The sequence below is a fragment of the Falco naumanni genome, chromosome 5, assembly GCF_017639655.2.
Source record: "Falco naumanni isolate bFalNau1 chromosome 5, bFalNau1.pat, whole genome shotgun sequence".
NCBI classification, from domain to species: domain Eukaryota; kingdom Metazoa; phylum Chordata; class Aves; order Falconiformes; family Falconidae; genus Falco; species Falco naumanni.
Window position 1 is genome coordinate 36070599 of NC_054058.1, and position 14141 is coordinate 36084739.

At 48.0% G+C, this 14141-nt stretch overlaps 1 protein-coding gene and 1 long non-coding RNA gene across 8 annotated transcripts in view; one reads left to right on the top strand and one right to left on the bottom strand.

Moving 5' to 3' along the window:
* Positions 1-62: 62 nt before the first annotated feature.
* Positions 63-2878, bottom strand: LOC121089038. The gene is made up of 3 exons (XR_005828108.1): positions 2791-2878; positions 1338-1408; positions 63-593 (listed from the first exon to the last, which is right to left on the bottom strand). It is a non-coding gene; the product is annotated as an uncharacterized LOC121089038 (long non-coding RNA).
* The window catches only part of SGSM3 (small G protein signaling modulator 3), a 30371-nt gene continuing 18189 nt past the window's right edge, over positions 1960-14141 (top strand). Inside the window, exons 1-4 of one of the 7 annotated variants that reach the window (XM_040595796.1) lie at positions 2349-2907; positions 4233-4299; positions 12106-12189; positions 13476-13561. In XM_040595796.1, coding sequence (XP_040451730.1) covers positions 12183-12189; positions 13476-13561 — 93 coding nt within the window. In that variant the 5' untranslated portion in view covers positions 2349-2907; positions 4233-4299; positions 12106-12182. Of the gene's footprint in view, positions 2085-2348; positions 2908-2957; positions 2979-3103; positions 4300-9042; positions 9155-9194; positions 10194-12105; positions 12190-13475; positions 13562-14141 lie in introns of those variants that run through there. The other 6 variants (XM_040595795.1, XM_040595794.1, XM_040595791.1 and 3 more) reach the window with 6 other exon arrangements.

Genomic DNA, 14141 nt, shown 5'->3' on the forward strand with positions numbered 1-14141 from the left:
AACCCCCAGCCCTTACAGCCACTTCAATTCCAGATGGGCTTTTTCTTCTTTGCCTGCTATTTAATCGAGCCTCCATCTATTGTGTGCTGAGTTACTGAGAAACACGTGATTGTGAGAAGGTAACTTTATTACAGTACCTTTCATTGGCCCCCCATATAGAGCACTGCCAGCTACTGCCCAACATTGATGTATAACTTGAAGAGCAGGAATAAGAGGAACTGAGCCTACTGCCATTTTCATCTTAATCGTCTGCTCTTAAACTTTCTCAACAAGTATCTCAAAAAAACATAAAAGGTTGTCCTGGCTTTCAGTATTGTGATTTGGGGAGCAAACGGGCCAAAAATTTAGGAATAAGCAAAGGGAAAAGCCACGGAACTTCTTGGCCTATCAAACTGGTGGTCCTTCAGGACTCCCTTCCTGGTTTAATACTGCACCTGCAGCTCTGTAGCTTCTGAAAGTCGTATTTACAGGTGTGGGTTAGGAACCAGCCACTGAGAGTTACTTTTCCAGGTCCTTGGTTGTAGGTGCTTGATACTGAATGGCAGGTGGACTCTGGCATGCGAAAGTCATTCTCTACTGCAAGTAAGTTTTCTCTGATAAGGAAAGAGAAAAGAGGTTGTAATTCACTGGATGCCAGAGAAAATAAAGAACATTGGTCTTATTTCTGACCCTGAATGTCTTGTTTTATAATGCCTGTGCTTTACTGGACATTCAGTACTGGACCAAACTTTTTGCCCTTTGACCTGAACTGGAATGATTCCATTACCTCTTCTTCCAGTGCTGTTACATCATAGCCCATTTCTTTTGCTTCAGTACAATATAAAGCTCCCTCTTTACCTGTTGTTATTTATTCAGACTCTCAGAAATTACAAAATGAGAATTATTTGACTCTTTACGAAGTGTGATTGCTGGAGAGAATTAAGAAAAGCAGAACTAATTGAAAGAAGCTACCTGCTGTCCTTGAGGCCATCATCAAAATATAGTATGTTTTAATGAGGCTTGTCTATTAAGTATATAAGTGGGAAGCTTCAGGCCACGATCTCCCCTCATCTAGATTACTCTGGCTGTACCTTGCTTCTAGACTATGGCATTCAAAATGTCTCGAACATTTGGGAGTCTTAGCAGTGCTTAAAACATTTAATTTTTGCCTGCTTGTGCTATTAATGTTTAATCAGCCATCTGTTTAAAAAGGATAATTCAAATTGAACACTGGTAATTTTCAAACTATTCTCAAATGGACAGCCAAGAAAGAAAACATGCGAAAGTCCTCTTTCCTCCTCCTTTGTGGGATTAAAAACCACCAACAGACCCTGTGCAGAGAAGAGCAGCGAATGTACCTTTTGTCATCTGGAAATAGATCTTTGTGCTGGGCTGAGGCTGCCAGCTGGGAGGCACCGGGCTTGTTTTCCTGCAACATTTAAGAAGAGTAACGGTGACACAGGGAAAAACGTCACCCTCCCAGCGAACTGCGGCACGGTGCAAAAATCCGGCCGGAGACCCGCACGCCCCCTCGAAAGCGCTCGGTTCCGGACCTGGCTTCGTTTTTTTCAGCAGAGCTGGCACCGGCGCCGGGCGGAGGTGCCGCCGGGCCGGGCCGCCAGGGGGCGCTGCGGAGGCGGCTGCGGGCGGACGGGCCAGCGTGCCCGGCCAGCGGCTGTCCCGGGTGTCGCGGTGCGTGTCCCCGCGGCAGCGGGGCTGTGCCCTGCCTCGGGGGAGATTCGTCTCGGCCTGAACGCCAGGAAAGCACGGAGCGGCTCCGAGGAGCGGGCCGGTGCCCGGCGCTGACCGTGGCAGACGGGCCGCGGCCGCCCCCTCCGAGGCCGGTGCAGAGGCTGCCCCCGCGGCACCCGGCCCTGCCCCGCGCACCTGGGCTGCGTTCGGGAGCCCCACGCGTGCCACCGCGGCCGAGAGCCCCGCTCCCGCGGGCGGCCCCCCCGCTGGGCACCGGCCGGCCTACGGCCCCCACAGCGCCCCGCGCCGCCGCCCGGATGCCGCGCATGCGCGCCGCGCGCACTCGGGAGCCGCGCGTGGGGCCGCCGGGTCGGGGTCGGGCGCGCGCCCTGCGGGGACAGCGCGGCCAGCGGGTGAGTGAGGGAGCGCGCGCCGGCGGGGGAGGGGGGGAGCGCCGGCGGGGCGGCCGCGGCCCGGGCGGGGGTGCCGGCCGGCGGGAGGGGGTCCTGCCGGCGGGAGGGAGTGCTCGCTGGGCCGCCCCCCGCCCTGCTCCGCCCCCCCCTCCCGCCGGCCGGGGCCCCCAGCGACGGCCGCGGCCCTGTGAGGCGCCCCCGGCGCTGCCCCTCGGGCGGGGGGCGCTGAAGGCGCGGGGGGCGGCCCCGCCGCCGGGGCTGTGTGTGGGGCGGGGGGTGCGCGGCCGCGGCTCCGCTCCCCGGCCCCCTCCCGGGCAGGGCGGGCCCCCGGCCCCGGGGCAGGCTTCGGGCTCCGGCGGGTGACTCACGGCGGGCGCCGCCGCTTGGCCGGGCTCGGCCTGCCCCCGCGGCCCCGGGCTTCGCTCGCTGTCCCCGCCGCCCCTGCCCCGCTGACCTGCCCCCTCCTCGCCGGGGCCGGGGCCGTCGGGTGGGCTTGTCCGCCCAGCTCTGCCATCCCCGCCTGCCCTCCCGCCGGCGGCTGCTCGGAGGTGCCCCAGGAGGGGGACGGTCTGTGTTCTGGGGTACGGGAGCGGTCGCGACAGGCGGGTGGAAACATGGCAGCGTCCCCGCGGTAGCGGGCATAGACAGGCACGTTGCAGGCCCTGCGGCTGTCAGCTGCAGCGAGGAAGCCAGAAGACAAATGTACCTGGTGATGTAAATTCGAGGGGGTGAAGAAGCGCCGTGACACGGATTTAATCCCTGTGCAGGCGGTGGCTGCGGCTCCGGGACAGCGGGCGGCTCTTCACAGCGCTGCTGAGGGCAGGTCAGGGAAGATTTCTCTGTGTCCGTTTTGCTTCCTTCCTCATTTTTTGAGGGATGTATGAATTCAGTCAGGTACTTTCCTTCTAAGCAAATAGATTTCAGTGTTGGTGTGCGGGTTTTTTATGTGATGTCAGAGCTTCCTACTTCACGATGTCTCAGCCTTACTCTGCATGACTGGCTGTGGTATTTGGTGGGGGGGACAGGGGGGGATAAAGTGGTGAAAGTGTCTTGAGGAAATGGAGGATCCTTTATTGGGGCCTTTAGACAGAGAAGCAGTCTCGCCGGAGTTAAGAACAGTAGTGAGAGGCTGGATCTTAAAACCACTCGAGAAGGAACTACCAGCCTAGCAGGAGTGGGGCACTGCTGTGCTTCTGCCAAGACGTTGATCAGAGTACAGTCGCTTGCTGGATAACCTGAATTCTAGAGTAGTTTTTCAGTTGCTGCAGAGGCTGGAGTGGTGTCCTGGAAAGAAACAGTCACTGGAACAAAGATCTGTTTCATTATGTATTTCTGGATCCCCGCGAGGGGTGTGTGGCTTTCCCTTTGCAGAAACAAAGGTTGGATTTCTACCCTGGAGAAATCATGAAATAAAAGGAAAGGAAGGGCGTGGGAAGAGGCATGACCTGTAATTAAAGAGATCAGGGTGAGGACTGGTTGTGTCATGTTAATGTAAGGTTATGTTAATTCTGTATTTAACAGATTAAAATGACCCGTTCCACCTAATGTGTTTTGGTAATCTCAGGGAGATGTCATTCATGCTAAGGGTATCCATGAGGGGCAGCAGATTTCTGGAGAAAGTACGCTGGTCAGGGGATGATAGAATTAACATCAGCTAATGAGGTGAGGGAGGTGCTGCACACCTGCTCAGGACTGAAACGGTTCTCCAGTTTTGGGGTCTCTGCTAATGTCATTGAGGTTTTTCTTCTTTGCTGTGCTTTTAACCTGTTGCTTGCTTTCTTGCAGGAGGGTATCTTTTGCAAATATCAGTGTTCTAAAGGACCTTGACAATCTTAAAAGATAGGCAATAATCAAAATATTTAGCTTTTAAAAGTCAAGGTCTCTTACCTGAGTTGGCATGGTAACAAGTAGAGATTATTGATGAAGGCATCTGTATGAAATGAGCTGCCGGTCTCAATCTCATTCTTAGTGAATTGGTCTCTGTGCTGCAAAACTGTTTACTGTGTTTTGTATTTGGAGTGCTTTAAGAAAGGAATCGGGTGAGTTTGCTTCTCCCAAATGATACTGCATTTGAGGTTGTAACTGGTTTGCAAATGATCGGAATGATGTCTGTCTTCATGGCTGTTAATTGCAAACTTCCCACCAAAGCACGAGAAGGAAAGAAAACTAAAAAAATAAGCCCTAAGGAATATTACAACTATCTTCATTGATGAAGGTAGGGCACCTTCTATCTTGGTGTATATGGTTCTATAGCTCTTCTAACTAAATCCTGATTGGTGATCTGTATCACACTGGTTATCCTAGACCCTGTCCCAGCTCAGACGGATAGGATATAGGGATTTTGCAATTGTCAGGTGGGATGAGGTAGACAAATAGCTTCATTCTGTGTCATGAGTGCAGTGTTCCACATGTCCATCAGGAGATGGAGAGGTGTTGACACTTCAGGTTTGCATCCTCAGCAACACAAAGACTTGTTTAAACTTCTTTCTATGCCACCTCTCATCACACAATCATGATTTTAGATACATAAAATTTACACAGGGTAAATGTCTGGGAGCACTGGAGAAGGTCTCACTTGTCAGCTGTATTACTGTTGACACCAGGCAGGGAAGAGGAGGACGTTGTCCTGTCACATTTGTTTTGTCTCTGAGGAAGTTTCAGCTTTTTTTAAACTGGAGTGCAACAAGTTACAGTGGTAAAAGAGCAATTCTGTTTCTGGCTTAAGAAAAAAATAAAGCTATGAGAAATGAAAACACAGTTGTTTTATGAGATAGGAGAAGATAGCATGTTGGTATTAATATGGCTACGTGACCTGTTGTCACTGCCCATTCAGTACATAATTTTTGGTTGGAAAGTACTGATGATTCAGAGGTGAGAGAAAATGTCCATAACCCAACAGGCCTTTTGTTCTGGCGGCAAAAATCTTCCTGAGCCCCAGAAACAGGAAATGTTGGTGGGAGGTTGTCTTGTTTTGTTATGGATGTACGCTTTGCTTTTTTTCTCAGAGTTATCTGTGCCTGTAAATTTTTGCAGGAGCAAAATCAAGTAGTCTTAATACGACATGCTAGAAAAGAGCTTTGCAAACAGTCCTGAGTGCTGATCTGGGTGTTACTAGCCTCTTCAGATAATTGAGTTCTGGGAAGACAGAGCCCTGAAGGGAAAAAAAAATAATCTTGAGTGCTGTGATACATCCTTTCCTTAAAAAGCTGTTTTCTGGAGCCAAGTGAAATGAGGAGACCTGCTTAGAGTCCTGATAGGTGAATCTGACCTTTTTTTTTTTTTTTTTTAAACTAATACTAGAGCAAATAGTAATACAGCAGAGCTATAGGAGTGACCTGAATCTAGCCTTTCTTGTGCCTCACCAAGAGAATAGCAAACCCTGACAGCTAAACCTCTGCAAATCTGTCAGAGGCAGTATCAAGAATCTTCAGGCAGTTGTTTCTTTGTCACTGGGAACGGCAGGATGAGACCAACTTTTACCTGGGGTTGAGCCTACAGGACTGGCTCTGGAGGTGATGAAGAGAGCTTTGGACGTTACTGCTTGTCACTACTTGGGGTGGGAGTGTCATATAAAAGACTTTGTAATATCTGTCTTGAAATAACTGTCAATGTCTTTCAACCTTTCTTTGATTCGTATAACCGTGCATCTCTAACAGAATTATTTTCTTTCAAACTTCTGCATAGCAAATTAAACTGGACAGTTGCCATTACCTTCCACAGACATCTTATAAATAGTTTGCAGACTTGCAGAAGTTCACAGAACAGAAGGTAAAAACCACTTCTGGACAGTTTGGGGGAAAATGAGGTTCTGCAGAGTTCTGCAGAAGTGCCCTGGTGCTTATTTGGGTGTAAGTGCCCATTTATTGTGCAGAAATTGACTCTCGTGGAAGAGATTTTTGAGGCCCTCTTAGGTGCTAATCAGAAATCTTTGAATTATATTTGTGTAGCAGTGTTTAATGTGGAATCACCTTACCCTAAGCCTTGAAGACTAGGACGACTGCAGATCTGCCTTTTGGCACGCATGCATTTTCTTCCCTCTGTGTTGGAAGCAAGGAGAATTCTGCTGTGCCGTGAGAGTGGACACCTCGCTAGTTTGTATCCTGGCCTTTTTTTCCAACCTTATTCAATGCAGATAAAACAAACAACTGTTGTTCCAGTGCTGGGTCTATTGTAATGTTCCTGTGTGAGATGGGAGGAGCACACTATATTTCCATTGCATATCCTCTCACCACTCAAATAATGGGAGCACCGGGAAAGGGAGAATTCCTCCTCTGACCCCAAGGGTCTTCGCAAACAAAAGGTTCTCCCCAGCAATGCAGTTCATGCTTAGCGGGCACCAGGTGTCTGCTGTGTAGGGATAGGCACCCTCTGCTTTCCAGGGCTAAAAAGTGTAGTGGCTTATGTTAGCAGCACAGCAGAGCCATAAGTAAGTTTGGTTCTGGTTTGTTGTGTTTTTTTGTTTTTGTTTTTTTTTTCATGAGCCATATGGGAGAAGCCTTTTTTATCTCTGGATTTTAGAAGTAAGAGCTTCAGCCTTTTCAAACTGTGCCCTGCATAAAGGATCAGCACTCTGCTTTGGAGCCAGATAAATAAAAGACAGTTTTGCTCCGAAAAGAAAATATATGTTAGTATGTAGGATATCTGCATTTTGTATCAGCAGGTGTTGTGTAGATGGTTGTGGGGTTTTTTTAAGGGTAAGCTTGACATGTTGAACTACAATCAGGAAGTCCATCTGTGGTCTGTCTGTCCAATGTGTAAGCAGTGGGAAGCAGGATTCTGCTTTTTCACATCCTTATTTTCAAAATGGAGATGAAATGGCTACAAACGTGGAAGTTGCTTGTTGCATTCCTTTTGTATAAACCGAAAAATGGTTCAGCGCCTTCAGCTCCAGTAGGGCGCTCTCTGTCAGTACACCAGGCAGACTTGCTGGACACTGATCAGTGCAGAGAGCAGGTCTGTTGCATAAAAGTACCTTTTAGTTACATTTCTGCACGGAATTACATTTCCAGTGTGACCAGGAGTCTACAAGGTGCTTTATGGCAGGAAGCACAGAGTTCCAGTTTAGTTTTTGTTGTCTCTGTTAGGTGTCCCTCTAACAGTGCCCCGAGGCAGTTGGGAGGAGGCGCTCTGCCCCACCACACTCGTGCAGTCAGTATGTGATCCCAGTCGGTGACTGGACAGCGCTGGAGTCCTGAGCGATGCCTCTGCGGTGATGTAACGCTGTCAGCAGCTTGCTGTCCTTCCTGCCTGCCCGCCCGGCTCTGCAAGGCTGTTGCAACCTTCACTTTTGCTGCTTTCCAGGTCTCGTGTCCCCCTTTCTAGGCCTGCCATACACTTTATTTCATCTCTGATTGACTTTATCTGCTATGAGAAAGTGGGCTGAGGGCAGTTAAAGTCACCCAACTTTTCATTCCAAGCCCTGCAGTAGAAATCAAGCATGGAGGCTAGCTCAGTACCTCCCTCCTGCATCTGTAGTGTGTGGCTCAACACCCGAGGCGGTGTGAGGCTGGCTGTGGTTTGTAAGCCTTAAGCAGATGGTTCCTGGAATGACCCAGATTCACCAGCACCATATCGACTCCTTAATCAGAAGTTTGTGTGTGTCGGTGTCTGTGCAGGATTCTGCATCACTTTAAAAGCCAGGGTGTGAGGGGCAGAAATTACCTGCATCTTGTCTGCCCCTTGGTCAGGTGTGTGGCTGTGCTTTTTTCACTTACCACTTGTTTGTGAAGCTGGAGTTTTCTTCTGACTGTATATGTGCAAAGCAAATATTGACTTGTGGGACTAATGGCATTTGCAGCACCAGGATATGCCTTTGCCTGACCTGAGGGAGAAACTCGCAGTGTGGGGAGAGTGGAAGGGAAAGGGAGGGCTTCCTGCTGAGAGCTCCCCTTGTGCATTTCATTGAGCAAGTCTGGATTTTAATTAGGGAAACAAGCTTTCCAGGTGTGAGAGGACAGAAATCAACTGCCTGATGCAGCACAGGGTCTTCTTGTCTGATTTCTGAGAGAGGGAGAAGATCTACATGGGATTTTAAAAGCTGAGCTGGAAGAGCCTTCTAGAACTACACCTAAGCGTGTGGCCTCCTGACGGGTACTGTGGCTTTGCAATTGCTTTTCTCTCTTCCAAAACATTTCTAAAAATAAATAAATAAAGGAAGAGAGTAGAGAGCAGTGGAAACTAGCTGACAGTCCAGAGGAGGCAGTGGGGTTTACTACCTGCAGTGTTGCTTCATGTTCAAATTAAGCTTAATGGAAAGCAGAGTCTTTCCCTATGTTGGCTTACTGTCAGAGGAAGCTTTGTATATGCTGTTCATATGACAGTGGATGAAAATAGAAAGAATTGTTCTGTTTGTTCTGGTCCTTCTGACAATGTTTGGTGATTGCTGCTGCACAGTTACTAGTTGCAATATTTTCAGCATACAAAAACATTGCTTTGTAAAAATGTTCGTCTTCTGCACAGTCTGTCTGATAGAGGTACGTTGCTTTTTGACAGCTTTTTGGTGGACACTTTTTGTTGTTGCTAAAACCTGGGAAGGAGTTTCTGTCCCAAAAATAAAAGATCCTACTGAAAGGCTTCCGATAGCATCATTTCATGCCTAGCACATCCAGGCAGTACCACAGCAGGCTTAAGTGGAGATCACGTGGCAAAAGAGGCCAAGCAAGTAAAACATAGGCAGCAGGAGATTGTTATCTGGTGTTTGCAAGAAGCCAGGTAATTGAAACCTCTCATCACAGCTGTGTGGAAGAGCAGTATGTCCAGAGGAGGCTTGACAGTGCCAAGTGGAAGCAAATTTGCAGGTCTCCTTTGCAAATGACGATTTAAAAAAGACACCTACACTGGGAAAGAAATCAATTTGACATAATCCTGCACAGTGTGTATTTACAAGTCCAACAAAGGTGTTGCAGCTGGAGCGCTTCAGATAGCTGTACCTGATGCTGACTGCATTCTTCCCTTGCAGCCTTCTTTTTCAGGCACAGCCCTGTCATTGTAGCCGTCTTCTAGCAGGCTGGAATCAATGGTGGTGTGATTTGTTTTAGCCTGAACTCAAAAAGTAAAGCTGTAAATAACAGGTACCAGTTACATTTTAACAAAAACTGTTTCCAAAGTGTGAATACTACCTTGTTGTGTGACAAAAATTGCTTGATGTAGGAAACTTAAATTGCCTTTAAACATAGAAGATGCTTCTTAATGGATGGATGAAAGCTGGTTTTTAGAAGTCTGAGAGTTTGGGAATTGCCATTAATACCTGTTGGATCTAATGTGATTTTTCCTTTGTATCCCTTACTGTTGCTGGTTTTCAGAAGTGTGTACTGGGTAAATAACACAGTTAAGTCTGCTGCAGCCATTTCATGCATGCGATTTCACAGGCTTCATGGGAGCCCCTTTCGTTACTTGCTGTCTCCTGGCTAGGAGAGTCTGAGAGTTGCTTTAGGTTTATATCCCTGAGTCAAAGGAGAGGACTTACTATATCAATCCCATATGCCAGATGTCCTCCTCCTGGTTTGCTCTGGGTGGTGCCTGGCTGTGTCGGAGAACCTTCCTCCAAGTTCCTGTGATGCTTTACTGGAGGCAGAGTAGGAGGGGACAGAAAGCAGGATGACGAAGACCTACATGGCTGGTGCAGCAGCCTCAGCACCTTCTGGTGGAGCACCTGGCTCTGTGGGCAGTCCCCAGCGCTCCACCTCCTTGTGCTGCAGCTGGAGCCTTCTTGTGGTGTGGTTCACTCCCCACCCTGCCCTTCCGCGCACCGTGTGCCTGCAGCAAGGTGAGCCTCTTTGGGCCCATCCCAGATGAGTGCTTGCAGGAACGTTTCTATAGGAACCAGGGGCAGGAAAAACCTGCCCACCAAGTTCAGTGCTCATTAGTCTGGGACATGAGGGCAGGCTGCAGGCAGGGAAGTGATCTCCAGCAAGGCGGAGGCCAGCATGTGATGATGTGGACAAGGAAAGGTGTTCCCCTCTACTACACCTGTTCTAGGAGGTGGAAGGACTTGTAGCCTCGGCACTCTCCTGCCCTGCTGCCTGAGCACCGTGGTTAATTCCCATCTTGCGTCTTACGGCGTGTTTTCTCACCTACGTGCCCAACGCTGGCCTGGCTCCTCCATAGCAGGTTGGTTCAGTAGTGATTGTGCATGCGGTGACGGTTAATAATGACTGAGGGCGATCCCTACTTGCAAGCTTGTGGTACTGAGGATGGATTCAGAGCAGAGGCAACGAGAAGAAGCATGGCAGACATACCACATGGCTGAAACAGTGATTGCATTCCTAATAAAAGTCGTTGGAAAGGGGGTTAACTGGGCTGGGAGAAGGCAGGGGAGGAGGAGCTATTGCAGGCTCAGGAACAGAGCAGCTGTGGTTGCGGGGCAGTGATAAGCCTGGGGAAAAAAAGCATCAAAATGCATTCAGTGATGTAGAAAGGGGAATAAGTATTGTCAGGAGATTTACCTGCTTGGTGTGCGTGCTGTGTGCATTCCCATGTAAAAGTGAGTGTGCAGGTGCTCATTTTGTGATTCTTGTTACATCTTCAGTTACTAAGGGAAGAGTTGGTATTCAGAGAACAAGTGCGCCTAGTGATGGGAAGAGTAGAAAACATTTACAGAACTCGTGGGTAAGCAGCTGGCCATTTTGTGGAGAACTTTACTTCTGAGAAACAAAAGCTGGACATTTGTTTGTTTTTCTTTTTGCCCTGAGAGTTGGTATCAGAAGATCAGAGTGCCTGTTCATCCATGCCAGCCTTTTACTTGCAGAGAACCCACAAAGCCTATGAAATCGCATGCATGAAATGGCTACAGCAGACTTAAAACTTCTGGAAACAAGCAACTGTAAGGGATAAAATCTGGGAGGAAGAAGCCTTATCATTTGTGTTCTCAGACACAGATGCTTTTTATGCTTTTGCAGTGTTTTACAGCTGCTTATCTTGGAGTGCTGTAGCAAGCTACTGCCAGGCTCCGAGTGCTCGCTGGAAAGCTCACTGAAATGCAAAGGCAATATAACCTTGTACTCCTGAGCACTACAAACAGCTTGGACAGGGCCTGCTGCGTGAATCCTGGGGTTCCTTCTTTTAGTGCTGTGCAGTCATAAGTAGCTGTACTGGAAAGGGGAAGCTGGAAAACCCATCCCAGACATGCAAATGTTAGTTTCTCCCAGGTTCTTTCCCAAGTGTGAGTGACTGATATATCCCAGCACTGGCTTTGTCTGCGTGGTGGAGGTGGCTCTTGATGTCTCCCACATATGGAGTTGTAAGGTTGATCTTAAAGTTCAAAAATCTCTCCCTGTGATTACCGAACTATTCCACTGTTGTCCTGGAAAACCCCTATAAAAATCTGCTGTGAACTGGTATCAGCAAAGTAAGGAGGGGAGCTATGTGGGCTGTTCCATCATCTGAGCTTGATCGCCTGGTTTAGTTTAGAGGAGCCTGGCTCATTGCAGAGGTACTCGATAGCGTGCTGTCCGCATCCTAGCACAATTCATTACAGAAAATCCGTGTCAGAAGCTTTCCCAGCTCCTTTCAGGGAGCTGTATTCCACAGCCTAATACTATTTACTCCTATGGTTTGTGATGCTACTTCTAAAATCTCTTTCAGGCTTTCTGCATCTGATGATACCCCCATTAAACTCTTTTTACTGTGCCAGTCCCTTCTCCATGGGCAGTGTATTCAGAGAATGATGATGTATGTTGTGGGGGTTTTTAGTATTCATGATTAAATACAGGTCTTACAATATATGATGGAAAAGGTGATGAAAGTTGACTTGGTTTTTGACATCCTTTCAATCAGCACTGCAGTTAATGTCAGTAGGAATTTGGTAAATGACAGTGTGCTCTTTCTAGCTGATGGGTAGGTATGAAACCATCAGGAAATTCCAGTCTCTGGAATTTAATTTTCCTGTGGGGGAACGTAAATACTAAGGGATTTAATTTTCCTCTGGCGAACTTGAGGGGTCTGTCTGTCCCCCACCATGTTCTTAGATAGTAATTGAGTTCTCTCATCACATTTTTTTTTTTTTTTTTTTCATTTATGACAGGATAGTGACCTCACACCTCTGAGAACAGCGTTTCTGGACCTGCTGACAGCCTCTGCTACTTGCCCTTCTTTAGCACAATGTCAGGTGAGCAGACAAAAATGGACACAGTATTTTCTGGTTTTGGTTGCTTTTTCTTTGTTCAGCTGCAACTTAGTAAAAGAAAGTTACTGGTTCCAAGAGCTATTCTTTATGTTAACATAGGGTCTGTTCAAACTGAGGTAAAGAAAATCTCCCTGCTCTTTGTGATCCAGCTTCCTTTTCACTGAGGGTGAGCTCAGTTCCTTTTTTTACCTTGTGCTGAAGCCTGAAGAAGCTGCTTCAGCCATTGAACTCAGAGGAAGAAGGAGGCTGAAATGTAGTCTTCCGTCCCAGTTTTTCGTAAAATTTGCTTGGTTCTGTTCTCCCAAGATTTGCTCAAAAGTAATTGGCTTACTTTATGATCATGAGAGATTTTTGCTAGAAAATGGTAGCTCTAGGACAGGCAGAATCCTGAAGAATTACTGGAGTTCAGCTGTGGACCACTGAGATAAAAACTTTACTAAAACTAGGTCTCCTCCTTCTTTCAGTGCCCAACTCTCCCACTCCCTATTTCTCTCTAAACATTCCATCCTGGCCTGGCTGGTTATTTCAGGGCATATAACCCTGAGGGAGACTATATGTCAAAGCCAAATAAGCCTTTCTCTTGGTGATGTGCACAGTGGAAGACCTGGGGCATGCTTACCTGCTGAAATTGCAAAACTTGATGTCTGCTTTTATTCTAAGGGAAGCTGTTCAGTGGGACACTGCCTGAAACTGGAAAGGCTCTTATCCTGAACACAAAAGACAAAGATGATAGGCATAGTTTCTTTGCTGCAGCTCTCTATACATGGCTTGGCAATATCCCAGCCCTTCTGGAGCACAGGGAGCAGTTGAGCATCTTGCTGAGGGCTCTGATTTCCCATTTTAGTACCTGGTTGACTAAGGTTCAAGGAACTCTGGAGTGCTTCTGGTACTGGGGTCAGTGCCTCTGTAAGAGGCATTTACTCCTCCATAATATTTTTTTTTCGCTGGTAATGATTCCTCTGGCTTGGCACTGATTGCACAGCTTTTCCAAGCAGAAGAAAGAGCATACGATGCCGCGGACCTATTCTCTTCCCTAAAAAGTCCCTTTCTTAGAACTCCGTTTGGCCTTTTTGCTGCTTTTGTAAGGGACAAAACCATCTGAAATTGCTTGCTTGGTGAAGTGGGAGCTCTCTCAATATCTACAGTAGCAGTAGTGACAAACTTCTGGGTTAGTCCTTCCCTTGCTGGAACAGTCTGTATTGAGTGTGTGTCTTCCAAGGGAGTCTTTCCATGTTTTCACTGCTATATGTTGATCTCTTTCTGTTTAGGCCATCACACTCCCTCTGCTGGGGGTCCCTTCTCAGCACTCACTCCCAGTATTTGGCCTCAGGAGATCCTGGCAAAATACACACAGGTACAGTGTCGGGCAGGGAGGGGGTGTTCCCTTTACTTCTGTGCAGAGCCAGAGACCCTGGTGATTTCTGGTGGTCTCTGAAAGCCACAGGGAAAAGGAGGGAGAAGGTGCACTTGCCCTCCCGTGTTTGGTTATGAATGCTTGTTTGCTACTTCAACTTCGTTTTGCGGCTGCATCCTGGGTCTTGCAAGAGGATCTTGCAGAGCACAAAGAAACTTGTGTGAATTATTGCCCTGTTGTTTTGCAAGTATTGCTGCACTGTAAAAATGTTGACATCCTTGGGGAGTCTCTGTCATCATCAGGCTACTGTGGATGGCTTGTGCATGGCAGGAAATGCTAGCCTCAAGACTTGTCACCAGGTGGGCAGAGCAGGAAGGAAGGAAGCAGCCATGGAATTTCATAATTTACCAACAGTGTTTGCTGAAGGTAGTTAAGCCCAGTGAAACAGATAAAGTTTATTGTGGAGCTATGCTAGAAGCACGCTTCTTGGGTGCTGCCTGGGTGCAATGCTTGTGAGAGACCCCCACAGGAGAGACAGGTGGGCTTGCAGGACAGGGGAGGTAGCTGTAGGTTTTCACTC